Raw genomic sequence first — 21,344 nt, forward strand, 5'->3', positions numbered from 1 at the left:
ACAGTTTGATGCATCATTAAATACTGGTATCACCTTTGAGGTAGGATATAAACACATCACTTACCTTTCCACACATTGGCTTATTTATATCGGTTATACACACACACACACACACACACGCACACACACACACGTTTTACTCAGGTAGTCTGTAAGTATTTAAAAGCTATTAAATTTAAAAATAGTACACATAATTTTAAATCCATTTTTATGTTAGAATACTCTCACTCTTTAAGGATAACTAAAATCAATAAATATTATTTAAACTATAAAATCAGACATGTAAAATATCTCAGAGGGATAAAGCTAAAAGAAAACCAGTAAGCTGGCAATTAAAGTTATTAAATACCAATCTTAAATCAGAAAACATAGTGTACTTCCATTTATCAAAATTGATCATTTTCAGCTAGCTATAGCGTCGTCAGAGGTAGGCAGAGTACAAATCCTTTACATTTAATAGCTATCTTCTTTGTAGTGGAGACAATGAAAATATGTAAGAGGTCATCCTAACCAACTAATGTCACATACTTTGTCATCAATATTTTTCTTCTTGAATAATTATGTTCTTTTCAATGAACATTTCTTGAAAGGAACTAACCTTTGGGGGAAAACTTCATTAACTCTTTAGATCAGCCTAGTAAATTGCTACTTCAGCGCACCCTAGTGGTAAGAGTGAGTCAACGCAGCTGCAAAAGTTCTCAAGAATTAATGCTTTTTTGGTGGGTGAGTCTTACATTCAGAGGTTTATATTTTCCTGGGTACTGTGATGGCATAATAAATAAAGTCTTCTGAATTTGTTAAATCACTTACATGGGTGTACATATAGAAATAATTTTTGAGGTATTTAATTGGGATAAAATATAATAGAAAGAACAGGGTATGGGAAACTAGAGTGAGGTTGTGGGAAGACAATGGCGCCTGCTTTCATATCAGCTAGACCTGACTTTAAATCCTGATGCTAAGAGTTTTCTGTATAGTATTTTGGCATGTTATTACTGTTGGGGTTGTTTTAAGGATCTTAAATAATATATATAAAGGTTTACCATGTGATTGCTTCAAACATTGTAGTTATTAAATTGAAATGGTATTTGTTTTAAATATAGAATTGTCTGTGAGGTAACAGATGTTATAAATGCCTTTATATTTAAGAAGGTAACTAATAGTCTACTTTTTTTCATGCCAACTATACTCATCAGTGACCTATGGACATCCACCTCTGTTTTTGTTCGTGTCTTTTCCAGAACTGAGAATAGTACTGTCAGCTTTATGAGCAGCAGTTTTAGTCGTTTAATGATAAATAAAAAGAAACCAGCTTTTACCTACTTTTTTCTGTTCTACTCATCATCTTTTTTACCATAAATTTTCTGGAAATGTTCTTCATGGTTAATACATACCACAGCTATATCTGAACCTAGCTCTGCTCCTTAACCATGATAATTGGAAAAGAGGTGAATCCTGAAAGAAACTGGACCAATGGACCTAGTTGCTGCTTCTGAGAATTTAGTACTTGGACCAAGACATTTCTCTTTTTCTCAGTAGGGAAGATGATAACATGATATCTTTGGTCAGATATATCCATTAGCTGTATATTTAGTGATATAATCAAAAACATCATCTCCCAATAGGGCATTAGAGGATTTGGGGACATATAGGTAGCATTGCTCCAAGCACTCCAGGCCATGTAATATCTCTAATCCCTGAGAGTTAAGTTCCAGAAATACAACCCCCAGCTACTGTGATAACCAATACCTGTTCTCTACTTGCAAAATTCATCTAGGGAGAACCATAAACAATTCCAGTTGAGAGATATTTTTGAAAGGAAACTCTGGGGTCAGCTCCCTACCTTGTATTTCTAAAAGAGTGTTTTCCTCATTTTCCATTTGTTGAGCAATTCAAAAATTCAGACAATGAATTTTGCATTGATATTGCATTATTTCCATCTCACATGCTGTGCCTTGCCTGCATAAATACATACAGGTGGTACAACTTACTAGAACTCCAGCAGAGTGAAGTCTGTGCTGCTTCATCTTTCTCTGTTGCTTAAGATGGCTAATTCTTGCCTGTTTGAATGTCTACGATGACCATATTCTTGATTTATGTACTCCAAAAGAAATGCTGGTTCTCTACAAACTAGCAAAGTACAAGAGGGAGTCACAACAGAAGGCCACAAGAGCTTGAATGGAGCAATGAATACTAGATGTTGATCTGCTTGTCATACTTCTTTAATCCCTACCAGAAACATGAACATAGGATATTATACATGCTGTTCAGAAAAAAATCAAGAGAAGTGGATAATCCCACATTCCCATGTGAATAATTATATATTTTAATGTAGTTCTTCGTGCTGTTGAAATTCTATAAACATTTGCTTTGCTCAGTCATCTTATTTACATACAATATTTAAGGATTTTTTCATTTTGCTATTAGGAAACATGTATGAGAAAAATTTTTAGCGGTACCCATCTGTCCATTTTTTTCATCTAGTATAAGAATTCTCTTATGACAATATGTTCCTCGGAAGATAAATCATCTAGGAATGCATTTCGAGTTTTTTGACTCTTTACAATATTGTCACATTTACTCAAATTGTGACTATTTTAATTATTATAAAATAAAGCCCCAAATTAAATGTGCTCATCATTATAAGAAAATAAAAGAAAGCTCTTTGTTGAAAAACAACGGATTGAAATTTTAAATAAAACGAACAAAGCAAAATCCCTAGTTAATTCTTATACCACATTCTATTTCTATTGTATTCTATACATTGATCTACTAATGTATATTGATGTAATTCCATATTCTTTTGATGTTGCCCTAAGATGCTGCTACCTCTGTGTGTAGTGAATTTCTGTACCCTTGCCTTTTGCTTAGCACTTGTACCATTTTCCTGTCTCTGGAGAACAATGACTTCCTGTTCTTGAACTGCATTCCCCTCCCATTTCTCTCATGCCACATTTGAAGCATTTGCTTCAAATCTTCAAATTGCTTTTAGCTGTCTGAAAAATTGACCTGAACTGTCTAAAAATATTCCTCTCTGCTTCAAACAGCCTTTAGATTTGGCAACTTTCATTTTAAATTTGACCACATACCCACCATCTTCTCACAGCCTCACCCAGAGATCTTCGGTAAACAAACTCATTTCTCTACTTTAGATCAGTGTTTTACATTATGTACCATAACCCATTAGTGAGCTGTCAAGTCAACTTAATGGGCTGTGATTATTTAAAAAATAAAATTAAGTGTACATGAAAGCAATGCTAGGAATATTTCTGTATAGCTATCCTCAACTCAACTAGCAAAAATGCTTTGTCTTCCTTATTATGCTTGTGTCTTTTCTTCAACAAAATTAGGGATAAAGGCAGAACAGGTTCTGCCTGGAACTGAGGGGAGGAGGAGGGCAGGGGGGAGAAATGACCCAAACAATGTATGCACATGTGAATAAATGAATAATTAAAAAAAATAAAATTAAGGAAAGTCTAAAAACGAATGCCCAGTTTTAGTTTATGAGTGTGTATAGCCATTTTTTAATGTATTTACATTTGCACTGTTGTTCCAAAATATTGTAAATATTGCACCAAACGGGCACTGTGATCTCAAATTTCCTGTTGACTGGCCAACAGTTACTTCTGCTTCCCTCTGCACCCCCGACCTCTGCTCTTAAATGTTCCTTACATAATAATATGAATTTGTTCCAAATTTAATATTACCTTCAGGCCCAAACCCATATTCTCATATATGTTAGCTAAATATACCTGTTAAGCTTGACAAATTTAACAAATAAGATCCAGTATGTTTAGTGATAGTTAAATTTCAAATAAACAGTAATATTTTTATATAAATTTGGTCCAAATGTTGCATGCTTAATTGGAGTTCAAATTTAATTGAATTGTATTTTATGTACCAATGTTCATTTGATTTAAAAATCCACCCTAGATATTCCTGACTGGTTTGGGTCACCTCCTTCAACTAAGTGAAAAAGGCTAGAACTGATGAATGAGTATACAGATTGAATGTAGAAAATGATCAGAGAAGAGAGAAGGGAAATAAAAAATGGTCAGTGATATGAGCTAAAGATATCACAATTATTATTTCTCCAGTATACTATCTTCAAGCATAAAACAAGCAGTACTGTAGGACTGATAGGAATCCAAACAAAATATGGGACCCCTCCACCAGGGCAGCAGTGGTGAATTTGAGGTTGATATGCAAGTCTAATAGTGTCCTTTTCAAGCAAGGAATTCAGTTGGTCTTTAACACACATTTGGAGATCAGATGGTTACAGCATAGTACAAAGTCTCTCTGAAAGAGCTTTGAAACAAATGTTGAGGGCCATAGTGAATGTAAATTCCATTGGCAGGTCATTATGTCGGACTTTTGTCTAATTGATTGTTGTTATTTATGTATTTTTTGCCTAAAAGTTTTTATGTTAAGCCTTGATCAAAGTATTTTTCAGAATCTCTTCAATATTAATCAAATAAATACCAATAGGTGATCCCAACAAATCAGCATATCCAGGCACTTTAATGCTTAGAACCATATCTTGCAGTCTTTGGGATACTTATAATGCCTGTGCAATCAATAAATATTTGTTGAATAAATAAAGATTTAGCTGAAAAATGTCTATTTTTGTAAGACTATTCCTTCCACATCTCTATAAATTTATGATTTCTTCTGTAGAAGTACAGGAATGTTCAGTGCTCATTTTATGCACAAAATTCTTAAAAAGAACCTCCATAAATATAATTGCAAATCATTGGCTGCCTTTCAATATTGTAAGACATCTAGGAAAATACTAAATTCATGGCTAAATGAGAGTTATATCAAATTCTGGACCAAAATATGATAATATTGCAAGTCCATTCTTTGAAAGGTATGTAAAGATACACAATATGTAAAACAGATAAAAGCAGAGAAATTCTTATTGAGTTGGAAATGTTGTCCAACTCCTAGATCTTCCTTCTTCAGATAGTCCTTTCTGGATTATAATGGGCTATGACTTTATGTATCAGGACATATGGGTCTTTAGTAGTATTTGGTATGGACCCTTTTCAATTCTATTTTAATTCTACTCATTTAATAAATTTTCTATGTCTGTGTTATAAAGATATGTACCACATTACAAGTCCTTTGTGATAATTTTCTCAAAGTAAGATAAACAAGTTTCAATAGGAGATTACTTCAAATTTATTATTTATACATAGATAATAGGATTTCTTAGTAGAAAATATCTGAATTTTAGCCCTCAAGGAAAAGTTCTTCCATGAGTGTACTGTGTGGTATTTTGCCAAAGGCCATCATATCAATTCCAGTAACAGTATTGTTGCAGTGATCTAAATTCATTTTAAAAAACAAAGAGTGAGTGACTTTATCAATGCCATTGTACCTTTGTTTTTTGCTCTCAAGGTCAGTTTCTGAAAGGCAGCATGTTCTGCCCAAGCATCAAGGCACTTCTTCAAATAAGTGATATGTGGTAACATTGATTCTGTTCTTTCCTCTTCTGACACTAGGGCACTTGGGTTTAAATGATGTGATTTTGTTTGCTAAATCTTTTGGTTAGCTTAGTTTTGTTGTTTTATAAAGTGAGTGTTGATGCTGTGATTTACCGATGTCATGTGATATCTCTATTTGAACTCGTGCATTAGCTTCAAATCTTAAACTATGACTGGCTTCTCTGCTGCTGAATTTTTTTTTCACAAATAGATGCCTTGTTCCTTTAGAAATAGAAAGTTATTTATATTCCTTTCCCACATTTCATAAAAGCAAAAGTCCTGTGCATTTAGTTCCTGGCTGTTATAATATTCTAGCGTCGTCACTAAGCCAGCATTGTAGCCATCAGTTCTGCTGGAATGGGACAGATGGCCTGTTAATTTTTTCCAGGTGGAGCTCTGTGTTGTTACTGTATAGTCTGGCATGTTTCTTGTGAAACTTTGTAACCTGAGACATGGTACAGAGTGCTTGGTGTGTCTTCCTGCTCAGAAGGGTCACCACAAACTGGTTAGAGCATTTTATACTATAAACAAACTCACACCAGGGGACATAATAAACATTCTAGACTAATTAACCTATGCTGTAAGGTTAATACCCTAGTTCTTTATGGATGAGGCAGTCTGTTTCTATCATTTTAAATACTGATTTCAAGGAGTGGTTATAGAACAATAGTTCAAGCAATAAGCCCTGAAATCATGTTTTCACATGTGCATCCTATCTTTCACTTGATTAACAAAAAATATACAATTCCTCTGAAGTTTAGTTTTCTCAATGGTTTAATAGAGATCAGAGATTATAATGGTGAAAAGGTAATCTCTGGGCTTACTGTGAGGATTGAATGGTAAAATCTGTAAGCATTCAATTAATGGGAAACTCAACTAGGTACAGATTGGGAAGTATTTCTTCTGTGTATTACAGTTGAGCCAAGTAATAGTGCCATATTTAATGAGAATCCTAATTTTGAGAATGGCTCATTCTTTACTATTTCAGGAACCAAAAAATTGCATATTCATGCACAAGCTGAATAAAGTTGTGGGCCTTTCTGTTGAAAATGGTCAGGAATATCACACAGTTGAAATTAGAGGAAGATGTTTGGTATTGAGAAAGGAAAGCATAGGATAAATTCTTTTGTTTCAGAATTCTTTTCTTACAGCATTTTTCTCTTGATTTGCAATACTTTGTGGTTTGAATTAAGTAAAAAACCTATATTATGTAATTACGATACACACAGTCTGAAAAAATATAGCAAAGCAACTGTTAAGTGTTGTCAATAGCTGATTTTTTTAATTTTTAAAAACTTCAAAGCATTTCATGTTTTCAGATTCAAGTTGGAATAGTAATGTATTTTCTTGTTTTCTTTTTTTGCAGTACTGCAGCTTGAACTCAGGGCCTATACCTTTAGTCACTCCACCAGTCCTTTTGGTGATGGGTATTTTTGAGATAGGTTCTCGCGAACTGTTTGCCAGGACTGGCTTCACACCACGATTCTCCTGATCTCTGCTTCCTTAACAGCTAGGATTACAGGCATGAGCCACTGGCACCTGGCTTTGTAGTTTGTTTTTAACTACAAAACTCTCGTATTGCTAATGTAAATGTAAGAGAACTTTAGGAGAACATATTATTAAATGCACCAGGTGAGTTGTTCAAGTCCCTTTACTTAGAGGGGATTATCAACTTCAGTTCCCTTGGGTACCTGATATTTTTACCTTAACTGTGCTGTGTTGAGGGGAAGAAGCACTTGAACAGCACTTGAGATTTCCAGAGTTAGGCTTTATAGTTTACGACTTTAAAAAAATACTGCTTCTTCTCTTCTTTAAAAGGTTGGGAGAATGCTCAACCTTCATTCAGTCGTAGTATTTGTCAGGAGACTTTTCAGAAATATATTCTCAATAGTTTGCTTGTTTCTTTTTTGTAACTCCAGGTGAAAGATTAGAAGCAATACATCTTATAGGGCTTCATGGTTGAGCATTGCATGGCTGGATCACTTTGTTGGATTACTCAAGTGGTTGTGTGGATCCAGCTAGAGTAACTCTGGCCAGCTTGAGTCAGAACTGCTATGACTGCACTTGAGTAACCCTAGTCTGTTTTCCCAGCATAGTGGAAATAGAAAAAATTAGAAGAGCGATTTATGGAGCTTTACAGTAAGAGTGGTCCCTATCCATGTGCCTGACTCTTTGATGGTAGTTTTAGATAAACCAAAAGTATATTCTGGCTGGGATAAAGCTACCTTTGTCCCAATCAATATATAGTCCTATATTTCTGACCCAAATTATGGGGGTTCAATAGTCTTGCTGCAGCCTAGAACCAAACTTCTGACAGGTCACCCCAAAAGTTTGCAGTCTTCAGTCCTGATCTGTGCCTTTTTCTTTGGCTCCACAGCACATTGGAGCCCGTTCTAATACAGTCATACCAGGTTATTCTGGAATGTGCTTATCGATCTAGGCTGATTATATTGTTCAGTCCATTAAAATATGCTGCACTGCAGTTCAATTAGGTGTTAGCATAGTTTTCAGAAGATAGAAGTCATTTATGTTTTTACCTTAATAATTTGACTTTATTATTATTTTTTGAATTCCTAACAAATTCCACTCCTAATGGACTTAGAATGTAGTATTTTTCACTTAATTAAGACCAATGTCAATCAATACACAGATCAACTAGGTCTTACTTAACATTTATTAAGTACTGAAAAAAATACTCTGTGGCACAGCTCTCCTCAACACAGCTAACTCTAAGTTAAAAAAGTAATAAAACAAGGCCATGTGTGGTGATATATGCCTGAAATTTCAGCTACTCGAGAGGCAGAAACAGGACAACGGGTTTGAGGCCAGTAAGTGCAAAAGTCAGTAAGACCCTATCTCAAACATGAGTCAGGTCTGTTGGTGGATACCTACTCAGGAGGTGGAAGAAGAAAGATCGCTGCTCAAGCCCAGCCTGGTTAAAAGTGCAAGACCATCTCTGAAAAGCAAACTAAAAACAAAAGGAATGCAGTTTGGCGCAAGAAGAACAGTTGCCTTGCATGAACTCAGTCCTGAGTTCAATTCCCAGTACCACCAAAAAAAAAAAAAGAAGTAATGGCAATGACAATAAATCTTTAGCTATAATTCAAATTTAAGAAAGTAAAATTATTTTTCTATCACAGCACTTTGATTCTTTGTCTAAAATAACTTATGTGGCTGGCAGAGTGGCTGAAGTGGTAGAGCTCCTGCTTTGCAGCATGAGGCCCTCAGTTCAAACTCCAGTACCACCAAAAAATAAATAAATAAAATAACTGATGTAAAAGCCCAATGAAGAAAGTATAAAATTATATAAACAGAAGAAAGCAAGGTTAGATTCATGAAAGTAAAAAAAGAATCGATGCCCCATAATTGTTGACCTGATACAGAATGTTAGATCACTAATTTATAACCTAATGATCACAATAGCTATGGACAAAACCTTTATATGCGTGTTTAAGCAGTGTATGTGGCTTGTCACAGACACTTGTCTTTTTAATATTTAGTTCAGAGGGAGCAAGACTAGTATCTATTTGTGTTATAGTTTGCACAACTATTTCTGTGTTCAAAGCCAAATGCTAAAGAAATACTCTATCTTTCTCAAATTTAAAAACATTTTAAGGATATATTTTTAGTTTAGTTCGGTAGTGCATGGTTATAATCCCAGAGACCTGGGAGGCTGTTCAAGGACTGGCTATGCAATACAAAAAGATCCTGTCTTAAGGATAAAAACAAAGAAAAAAAAGTGTATTTTTGAGTGCAATATTTCCTTCACTGATGTTCTATATCTATGATGTCTATCATTCATCTATCTACCTATCATCTATTGTCTACCTATTCTGTATATTTAAAGTCCAATTTCTATCCAAAATCAGAGAAGTGGCTACTTTTGAAAAGCAAGTCAAGAAAAATAGACACTTATGAATGGTTATAGTAGTTTATACAATTAATTGCAGGGTCAGTAAAATGTTATTTCTAGTAACAATTAAAATGTTTTTGTTGCTTCTTTCTATTTTTTTTCTTCCCAGTGCAGGGAACGGAACCCAGAACCTTGCATTTGCTAGTCAAGTGCTCTGCATAGCCCATGTTTTTGGACTGTTATGTTATTTCTAGGTTTTATTTGTAACCCTTGTTACATATTGCATGACAGATGTTAGTACGTAAATGAATGGACAGCCTGAAAGAACATGCCAGTGAGACTTATCACTGTTTATGGGCATCTATTTAAAATTGATTTAGCATTTCAAATACTCACTGTCAGCAAATGGAAACAGGCCTTTTACTGGGGCAAAGGCCATAGGAATGTTTAACCTAGTCCTCACATTCAAAAGAATATTCACACTGAGGCTTTTAATTTTACGCCTGAATGGCACCAAAGAAGGATATCCACAGGATCAAATGAGAGTGTTTCATCACATATCCTTAATTGTTAGCTGTAATTATTCAAATATGCAATAACTGAAGAACTTTCAAAGGACTTTCTTCATTTAAAAAAATATTCTATGGACCTCAGCAACTATAGTTGCCTTGGACTCTTATCTTTTTGCTTTTGGTCTTTTCTCTTTTTTCCCCAGCTTTATTAAGGGTTAAATGGCAATTAAAATTGTACACATCCAAAGTGTACAATATGATGCCTTGATATATGAATACATTGTGAAATGGTTACCAAAGTACATCCTCAGATGTGGAAGGGCAAAAGGGACAAAGAAGCTCCCACAGGCCTCTTTGATAAGGGCACTGATCCCATTCAGGAGAGCTCTACCTCCATGACATAGTTACCTTCCAAAGCCCCACCTCCCAGTATCACTTCACTGGGGATTAAGTTTCAACATGTGAATTCTGAGGGAATAAAAAATTAAAGACCATACTAGTATTGGAGATGTGGCTCCAGTGGTAGAGCACCTGCTTTGTAAGCATGAAACCCTGAGTTCAAAACCCAGTACCACCAAAAGAAAAAAAGAAAAAAAAAAAGACCGTACTAGACCATTCTAAAAACTGAGTTATTTTCTTGCTCTTAAGTTGCTTGAATTCCTTAGGTATTTTCAAAATTAACCTTTAATAGACATAAGGCTTTTAAATATTATCTCCCATTCGGTAGGTTATCTCTTCACTTTAGTCATTGTTTCCTTTGATCTAAGGAAGCTTGGTAGTTGATGTAATTTCAGTTCTCTATTTTTGTTACTGCCTAATATCCAGGAGCTTTTTCCCTAGGTTTTTGTCTAGTAGTTCTACATTTTATGTCAGACTTTCAAATCTTTCATCCATTTTGAGTTGATTTTTTTATGTGGCTTGAGAGTAGTCTCATTTCATTCTTATGCATGTGGACATCCAGTTTTCCCTGTACCATTTATTGAAATGACCATCCTTTCCCCATGTGTGTTCTTGGCACATTCATTGAAGAACAATTGATCATAAACACATGAATTTATTTCTAGAATCTATTTGTTTCCATTGGTCTATGTGTGTATTTATGTCAGTATCATAGTGTTTTGATTACTATAGATTTTGAAATTAAGTAGTATGAAGCTTCTAGATTTGTTAGTCTTGTATTGGCTATTCTGGGTCTTTAGTGGTTCCATATGAATTTTATTATTGTTTTCCATTAGAATGTTGATAAGGATTGTGCTGAATTCATGAATCAGTTTGGATAGTATGGACATTTAACAGTATTAATTCTTCCAAGCATGAACATAGGATACCTTTCCATGTATTAGTGCTTAACATTTTTTTATTATTGTTGTACTGGGGGGTGGTACAATGTGACATTTACCAAAGTTCTTAGAATATATCATAGTTGAATTCACCCCCTCCATCATTCTCCTTTATTCCTCCCTTCACTCCCAGAATAATTTTAACAGATTTCATTTTTCCATTTTCATGCATGAGAACATAATATTTCTACTGTATTCATCCTCCTATACCCTTTCTTTATACCTTTCTCCATCCCACTGGTGCCAACCCCCAGACAGGGCCTGTTTTGTCTTCCTGTTCTCCATTTTTGAGAAAAAAAATTTTTGTTTAAGATTTTTTTTCTTAATTTCTTTTTAGTGTAGTTCAATCTTATGATGTAAAAATGCAACTGAGTTTTGTATGTTGGTTGATTTTTTTTATCCTGACACTTTATTAAATTTGTTTATAAATTGTAACAGCTTTTGGTGAAGTCTAGATTTTCTGTATATAATACTATGTCATCTGAAGAGACAATTATACTTTTTTCCTTTCAAATTTTTATGTCTTGGCTTTATCCAGCTTTATAGCTCTGGCAGGAATTCTAATACTACAGTAAGTACAGGTGTCCCTTGTAGGTACCTTTGCCTTTTCTTGAACTTAAAAGAAAAAGCTTAAGTTTTTCACTTTCAGAATGACATATTAAGTATGGCTTCTCATATGCAACTTTTATTGTGTTGAGGTATCTTCTTTCTATATGTATTTATTGAGTGTTTTTATCACAAAAGAAAGTTGAATTCTGTGGAAGATATTTTCTGCATCTATAACCATAATGTGATGTTACTATTTTTATCATCATCCTGTTAATGTGGTCTATTATATTTATTGATTAGTTGTGGTTGCATTATCCTTGCATCCCCAGAATAAAACCACACTGGTCATGGTGTGTACTCTCTTTAATATGTATATTTTTGAATTTGGGTTTCTAGTATAGTATGTTTATGAAGAGCATTGTCTTGGTATCAGGGTAGATGCTGATCTTGTAGAATGAGTTGGAACTGTTCCCTCGTCAATATTTGGTGAGAGCATGAGGAGAACTTTTGTTAATTTTCTTTGAATATTTGGTAGAATTTACCAATGAAACCATCGTCCTGTCTTCTTAATTGAGAGGGTTTTGATTGCTGATTCAATCAAAATTCAATTCAATCCTTACTTATTATTGGGCTATTCTGATTTTTTTTTTCATGAAAGAATGGTAGGTTTTTATGGGAAATTGCATATTTCTAGGATTTTACCCTGTCTTCTGAGTTATCCAATTTGTTAGAATAGTTGCTTATAGTTGTTTGTTACTACCCTCTGTGCTTCTGTAGTATCAGTTGTAATCTGAGTCATTGTTCATTTATAATTTTATTTCTTTGAGTCTTCTCTTTTTCTTAATTTTGTGAATGTTTTTCTAATTTTGTTTGATTTGTAAAAAGAAATAGCTAGTTTATCTTTTCTACTGTATTTGTGCTATTTCATATTTCTGTTCTCTGATCTTTATTATTTCCTTCCTTCTGCTAATATTGGGCTTAATTTGTTCTTTAGTGTTTTGAGGTCTACAACTGTTTATTTGAAATCTTTCTTTATTTCTTTAACATAGGTGTTTATCACTGTAAACTTCCCTCTTAGAACTGTTTTTGTTACACCCAATAATTGTGATATTTTGTGTTTCCATTTTTATTTACCTCAAGATTTTTTTATTTTCCTGTTGACTTATTGTTTGATCCATTGCTTGTTCAGGAGTCATTGTTTAACTTCAATGAAAAATGAGTTTTTCATTTTTTTCTCCATTTGCTGATTTTAGTTTTATACCGATATGGTTGGAAAAAATTCTTGATTGCTTTCAATCTTCTTGATGTTTTGAAGACTTGTTTTGTGGACTAATGCACCATCAATCCTGGTGAATATTATATATGAGCTGCTCTGGGGATAGAATGGTTTCTACACGTCTCGTAGATTCCTTATGTCCCTGTTGATATATACTGTATCCAAACCTGCTGTTTCCTTATTTTCCATTTGGGTGATCAATCCATTGTATAAAACAGGGTTTTAACACCTACTGTTATTACACAGCCATCCATATCCAAAAGTTTTACATTCACAGTTTCAATCAATTGAAGATTAAAAAAAATTTGGAAAAAATGTGCTTGTGCTAAGTATAATTTTTCTTGTCATTATTCCCTGAAATAATGTAACTATTTACCTAACATTGACATTGTATTAGGCAGTATAAGCAATCTGGAAATGATTTAAATCATATAGGAGGATGTGTATACATTATATGTAAATGCCGTGCCATTTTGCATCAGTGATTTGAACATCTGTGGATTTAGGTGTCTGTGGGGTTTCTGGAACCAATGACTGTATTTCTGTCTGCTTTTCTCTTAAGTTGTGTTAGTATTTGCTTTATATATTTAGGGACTCTGATGTTGGTGCATAAATATTTATTTTTATATCCTCATGATTAATTGATCCCTTTATTAGTATATAATGACCTTCTTTGTTTCTTATAACAGTTTTTAACTAGAATTCTATTATACCTGATAGAAGTATAGTCATTCCCTATCTCTTTTGGTTATAATTTGCAAGCAGTATGTCTTTTAGATCCACTCATATTCATTTTTTGTCTATAGTCTATCCTTATAGCTAGTATGAGCCTCTTGATGACATATTGTTTCTTGATTCTTTTTTCTTTATAAATTCAGCCCTCTATGACTTTTGAAGAGAATTTAATCCACTTACACTTAAATTAATTGTTTGTAAGTGAGGACTTACTATTGTCATTTTGTTAATTGCTTTCTGTCTGTTTTGTAGTTTCTTCCTCTCACTCTCTTTTATGACTTGGTGATTTTTGCAGTCATATTTTAACTTCTTTCTCTTTTTTTCTTTGTAGTTACACTAAGCTTACATTGACGTATCATAACATGATATTTTAAGCTGGTAGCAACTTAACTTTGGCTGCATATAAAACTAGGTGTCTAGAGGGTGAGGGTAGGCTTGTTACTGGAGTCCAGGTTAAAACTGAGGTTGAACACTTTACATCACTTTCCTTTTACCACGCCAAGTTTGTCTCTCTCCAAACTTTGCTACATGGCTTTGTGGAAGGGTTTACATGGGAAACAAGAAATTGTCTTTCTATCTTTCGTTCTTGAGACCTCTCGTTTCTTATTTCTAGTTTCTCTCATCTCTCACCTTGTTTCCTTACCTTTTATGAAGGTGTTTTATTATGTTGCTTGTTTTGTGAATACATGGCTGTCAAACTGATGTTTCCATGAGAAACTGAGTGCTGGGAACTCCTATTCCACCATTTAGAACATCACTCTTGAAAATCCTAGAACTCTTAATTTTAAAGAGGAAAGAGAAATGCTAGATAAGGAAAAATAAATGTTTGTCCCTCTTCATCACCATGGCAGGAGAGATATTGCATCACAAATAAATGTGAAATGGGAAATGCCTGCCTAGAGGAACTCTTTCCTGTGTTTAAGAAGACTCTATGGTCTGTGTGTCGTAGTATGAAAACCAATGAAGCATTTATTCTGCTTAAATCCTGTTGTTAGTGAATTTATTGCTTAATTCCATTGTTCCAATGGACTTTAAATCCATGTGAATTAAAATATAAAATATCAGGACATAATCATGGTTTTTCTTTTACTTCTGATTTTTAATAAAATTGGTTTTCAGTGACTCATGGAGAAATGATCTCTAATAACAGAAAATAATCAAGTGAGAGTGTTAGTTTCCTCTGCATGCACAGGGAAATAGGAATCAAATTCACATAAGCATTTGTGTGTGTGAGTGTGTATGTATGTGGAGAGACAGAGAGCAAGCGAGAGAGAGAGAGCATTTAAACTGTATATATTTCCCTATATATAACTAATAAAAATATGTTGTCACAATGCTTTCATTGCTCTGCTTATTTTTTCCTAGAATATCTGCATATCTGAGGTTGCATTTTTAAAAATCTAGAACCTTAATTTATAACTAATAATTAAATCTCAAAGTTAGAGGTTTATGTTTCAAATAGTAGAACTGAATTTTAACTACATGTATATGTATCATCCATAGCAGATTTTAATGCTTTGGTACTTCTATACCTTCTTTTCTCTGATAGTCAGTGGGATAGGCAAAATAATGAAAACTCATTTTAATATTAAATTCAGAGAAAGTGCATTTACAGTGTTGGACCTTTTATGACAGTTCCTCAAGCTATGCTCCATTTATAACATGGATTAGCAGAAGTTGACCACATCAACACTAAGGGAATTAGATCATGTCTACACTCAGTGATACGTTTTGGTGTATAGTTTCCCCTCCTTTCTACTAAAATACGTCAGTGTTCGTAAAGGCTGTGTATGCACTTGAAGAATCTGTTGCATTTACATCTAATTTATAACTCATTTATTTTTCCTGTGTATCTTGTATTTCACATACCAATGTTAGTGCCATAGGGGAAAACTAAAGTCTTATATCATATTTCTTAGTAGTACCATAAAGTCAATGCTAGCTTTTATTTAGAGATGTTTAAATCTATCCATTTCCCTTCAAGTATCATTTGCTTTAAACAGAAGAAGTTAATATTTGCAAAATCACTGTGATAGACATATTGATTACCAAGTTGATTCTACATCATGGTTCTGAAAATAAACGTCTGTATAGGTCACAGGAAAACTTGCTCTGACAATTAATGTGAGCTATTATGGGCATAAATCATGAAACTAACATATTATAAATGAGATAGGTGGCCTAAGTGCATTTCCAAGTGTGTCATTTTCTGTGGAAGGGATGATTCACTGCAGTAATATATACATGAATTTGTCTTTTATCCTCTTAAAATATTTTAGAGCAATAATGTAATGCTCATTATGCAGAATCCAAAGTTTATTGCTTCTTCTTGGGGCTAAATTTAAAAAATATATGTATGTAAAATTGGATAAAATTTTGATTGTGCTAGCAGTAAGTTTAAAAGGCAATGTTGGCAATACTTACTAATAACAAAAAAATCACTAAACTCTCTGTATACTGTGATTACTTTTCTTAAAAGAAATGCAGAAATATAAATAAACATTCCATCCAGATGTGGCTGATGCTCTGTTTTCTACATGGCATCATTGGCTATTATTAAGAGACAGCTAATCAAGCTGGATAGATATTTCTTGAAATGATGCATGGGTATGCAGTGCATGCTTTCATTGTGCTTCCTGCCATTATGGAATAATGTGTCTTATTTGGAAATACAATGATCATTCTTGTTAAGTCATGCTCAGCCAGCTTATAGAATAACACCTATATTTTGTGCATCATTTCAGATTTCAGAGAGCTATGCCTTCCTACCAAGAGAAGCGGTGACACGATTTCTAATGAGCTGCTCAGAGTGCCAGAAAAGAATGCATTTAAACCCAGATGGAACAGATCATAAAGGTAGCTGCAGTGTCAAATAGTGAGATTTAAAGTAATTTTATTCATAATGGCAATTTATAGCTCACATTTTAATAAAAATGTGATAGACTGAAACAGTTCAATAAGTCAAATCATCTCCTTGATTCAAGTAGGAGGTAGTGAATTTTGAATATCCACTTACAAAGCAATTCAGTACCTATCCTTAGAAGACAGCTTCAACTGTGGCAAATAACTTTTTTCCTATAATAATGTTTTAATTTTTATTATTGTATTAATTCATGTTTTTTAGATATAGTCAGCAAGGAGATTGATTTCTATCAATGTCCTTTCAAGTTTATCAGTGCCTTGTTTCTAGAAATCATAGATAATATGTAGTTCCCTCAATGAGTAATTGAACATGAAATTATAACTTGACTTTAGCTTTCACTAAAAATCATCTAGATGATTTTCCTAAATACAAATTTATCTATAATTAAATTAATCTTAAAGATACCATCAAGCTAACTTATTCCCATCCATTGGAAGATGTGTAGCCTGGTTCAAAAGAGAAAAGAAAAAAAATTGACAGCAAATCTCCTTCGGCACTCAGAATGCATACAGAAAGAAATTGTGTAGCAAAGGAGAAGAAATCAAGTAACTGTGCTTAATCACGCTATGAGTCTTATTTATTATTATCCATAATATTTAAAAGTTCTCCTGTATATAGAAATAATTTATCCATGTTGTTACTTTGGGTTAATATGCCTTTATGGATCCTTACCAGCTGCTTTTTCTGTAATCCATCTACAATGCTACCATGCTTTAAAACCTTGGTGTCTAGAACCTATTTTAATTTGGACAAATTGGTTCATTTGAAGTTATAGGTGGAGTGTCTTAACACTTTCATTAGGCATTTAAAATGTTCTCTTACAGATAATGGAAAGCCTCCCACTTTGGTGACCAGCATGATTGACTACAATATGCCAATTACCATGGCTTATATGAAGCACATGAAATTGCAGCTGCTGAACTCACAGCAGGATGAGGTAAAGTGGAAGCATCCATGTTTGTACCACTTATAAATGTGAATAGAGCTTGATAACCATGACCAGCATATTAAGCATGAGGACATTTTGAAGGCAGTAATTTATATTTTTAATGAAAGAAATGCCACCATGACTGCACAGATGGGGACAGCAGGCAGAGACTCCATGTCCTGGAAACAAAATCCCTGTCTTAACCCACCTATCTTAGCATGATGTGGGAATTTGCTCTTTCATAAGAAAGATTCATTTTCCTTACTAGACCACCACTGAACTGGTCTTGGTAAACTGCTAGGAAGTTATGCAGGTAAAAAAGCTCAGCACAACGTATCCTTAATAAGTGAACATCTAAGAACATTTAAACTAATGCCATTTTTGTCAGTGAGTCAAAAATATTAATAGGTATTTTAAGTATAATAATTTCTCTATCATTCACATCTTGCATATATTTTAAACTTATTTTTCTCTTAATTACTTTTCAAAACATTTATTTGTTTACTTCTCTGCATTTTCCACAGGATATTTGTGGTGATTCTTAGGGGTACTTTGATGTTTCAACTTACTGTGTTTAATTTGGATAGTATGAATCTAGCAACATGCCATTATGTATTAGACACATGGGTGTTTATTGAACATTCTCTAGAATTCTAGACACTCCCCATTTTAGATGAAGAATCTCAAAGGCAGGGACTAAGTTACATATATACATATATATATTATTTACATTTATAATACATGATTGGGATTTAGTAAAACCCATTAACTACTTAGTAGCTATTAATTAGTAGAAGCATATAGATTATCTATATTAGAAACAGATTCTCAGTCTAATAAATTCTCCCTTTGAATTTTTTTCTAAAAGAAATGTGGTTAATATTTACTTGGTAAAGTATCATTAACATCTTTTAAAATAACATTGTTAGCTTAATTAATTCATAAAACTGAAATCAATCTTTTTGTCTTTCTCTGCATTTGACCAAGCTTAATCTCAAAGTGTTTTTAAAAAATTGGTTGACTTCAATTGACTTTATTCAGGGCACACTCTCTAAGAATATCCATATTAGTAGAGAGACAGTATCAGATTAAATGTTATTAGATGGTTAACCATGAATGATTGAATGAATTGTAATAAAATCATTAGCCTAACAGCATCAAAAACAAGTAAGGAAATATTAGTGTGTATTCATTTCTGAGAATGAAAAAATTATCCACATGACTCATTACATAACTGGAAAAGGAATTTTAATGTCTCATAAACTAGTTAGTGCTGTCAAATTATTTGTAGGCAGCTCATTTAGATGTTGATATGTTTATTTCTAGGCCAAAAAGTAAGATCAACTTTGTGCCAACAGTACAGCCCACATATGCTGAGTCCTTCTGGCTTCTAAAGTGTCCTAAGTATGTTACACAAAGAAATTGATTCTTTTAAATTTACAATTGGGTTAAGAAAGTAATTCTTATACTCATTTTGAAAATATTAAGTTGAATGTACACTATCTTAAAACATTTCACTAGTTATATCATTTATAAAATTTAGATAGTTATAATTATTAAAAGATAAGAGGGAAGTTAAATAAGTCACACTAGAGTGGAATTTAAGTGAGCTATACCTTGATGATAAGTTATATTTAAATTTGAATAAGCATTAATCCAGTAAATTCACCAATATTTAGAGAGTACCTTCTGTGAACCTGGTGGTTCTAGAGATAAGCAATGAATAAACTGACAAAAAAAAAAAAACACTTTATGAAGCATATCTTCTAGTGGAAAGAATTCAAGTACAATATATTTGATATATTGTAAGAACTTTTGTAAATGTCACAATGTACCCCCACCCATCACAATAATAAATAAAAAAAGGAAAGAATGAAACTGTATAAATAAAAAGAGTATAAATGCTATTAAGGGAGATACAACCAAGAATGAGAATCTTTAGAGAATGTAGAATCTTATTAGAATGTAGCTCTGTGGTAAAGCATTTGTCTAGCATGTGTGAGGCCCTGGGCTTGATCACCAGTACTGCAAAAAGAAATGAAGGCAGGAGGGAGGGAGGGAGGGAGGAAAGAAAAGAAGGAAGGAAGGGTGGATGTTTTGGGAAGGCATCATTTGAGCATAATTGAAGGAACTCAGAGGGATGTAGTGCATCCCTGAGGCAGGTGCATGTTTGGTACCTGTAAGAACAGTTTGTTAACATGGTGGGAGAAGAATGAAGAATGAACAGTAGAAGTGTTTAGAGATTTTACTCATGTGATTCAATCTATATTTTAACACTGTTTTGTTGAGAGATTGAAGAGGAGAAAAATGGGTGCAGGGTTATTGCAAAAATTAGCATAGGTATAAAGTTAACAAAACTCTGTCCCTCTGCACAAGAGTTTGGCCTTTGGCAAACTTTCTAGCTTTATTTCCTCCATAAACATAATCAAGGCAATGGTGTTACCAGCTTATTGAAGTGATCTCAATTGGTACACTGTATCATAAAACTAGATACACATGTTAAAAATTTTTAGAATTCCCTGAGTTCTATGGTCTTTGTAATTGATATCTTGTAGGGTTCTTAGAAGCATTAACTGTAGAGTTACAGGAGATTCTTGTCTTTTGGGGGGCATAGGGCTTCTTTGTCAGGTCCCTAACTTATCCAGTAATGATAACTGTTTTTTCACACTTGAGCTACCACAGGGATAATTAATGAAAATAGTCTGACCTTATATTTGCTACATGACTGCTTCAAAGACTTCTGTGGATGCTGGCAAGCTCTTTCCTTTACTATATCTTTCTAGATGAATCTGATGCCAGTGGTGGCCATTGGTGCTTTTATAAGTTTGCATTTTAGTTGGATCTATCCAACAGATCCTGATGACTGTTTCAGATATGAGAAAGATTATAAGGCTTTAAAGTACATTATGTGAATTTATGTAAATATTACAATGAAGATGGTCAGATTGTGAATACATTTAATGTTTTTTGACAGATTGAATGTAGAGTGTGAAAGAATATCCAGAAGCAATGATGACTTCAAAGCTTTTAATCCTTGCAAGTTGAGTAGAATTGCTACTAACTTGATTAGGACCATATTTGACATATGATTTTGGAATTTCAATTATGAGTACTTTATTAGAAATTCAAGTAGATTTAGACATTTATTAAACAGTCAACTGGATTTGTCAGTCCGTTGATGAGGTTAGCAGCTTCATGATCCAATTACATGTCAATAGTGCCACCAGATGGGGACCAGAATTTTAACATAAAACCCCTTTGGGGGACACTTCATATTCAAGCCATAATAGTAATATATCTAATAAATGAAAGAGCATGGATCTAAATCCAGGAATTCTGGCTCCTGGGTGTATCCTCTAAAATGTTGTGATATCATTGACACTATGCATGGTATATGTAGCAGATACCTGCATCATCTATTTGTGTGTGCACATAGATGTGTGTATAAATATATGTTGTTGTACGTGTTTTACACATTAACATTGAAGTCCACTTAGGAGTCTCATATTTTGTTCTCTTTTAGTCAATGTATTTATTTCAGATGATTCATATTTTCTTAGAAATTAGAGAAAGTACAATATACTGAGAGACAGGGCATTCTGCCAGGAGAATTCTGCCAGGCTGGTTGCCCAGAAGTTTCCCAAGGTGGTATTTCCTTGCTGAATCAATGAAAAGCTAGTGCTACTTAATAAACCCAGAAACAGCCAGACCTCTGGTGAAGAAATTATACCAAAGTCAC

The 21,344-nt window shown here is 33.6% G+C and overlaps 1 protein-coding gene across 7 annotated transcripts in view; it reads left to right on the forward strand.

Moving 5' to 3' along the window:
• Positions 1-21,344, forward strand: part of Nol4 (nucleolar protein 4) — a 319,732-nt gene that overhangs the window by 87,245 nt on the left and 211,143 nt on the right. For all 7 annotated transcript variants that reach the window (XM_074070050.1, XM_074070041.1, XM_074070042.1 and 4 more), the window contains 2 exons: positions 16,499-16,610; positions 17,502-17,614. In XM_074070050.1, the coding sequence (XP_073926151.1) occupies positions 16,499-16,610; positions 17,502-17,614 (225 nt within the window). The remainder of the gene's footprint in view (positions 1-16,498; positions 16,611-17,501; positions 17,615-21,344) is intronic.

The sequence above is a fragment of the Castor canadensis genome, chromosome 4, assembly GCF_047511655.1.
Source record: "Castor canadensis chromosome 4, mCasCan1.hap1v2, whole genome shotgun sequence".
NCBI classification, from domain to species: domain Eukaryota; kingdom Metazoa; phylum Chordata; class Mammalia; order Rodentia; family Castoridae; genus Castor; species Castor canadensis.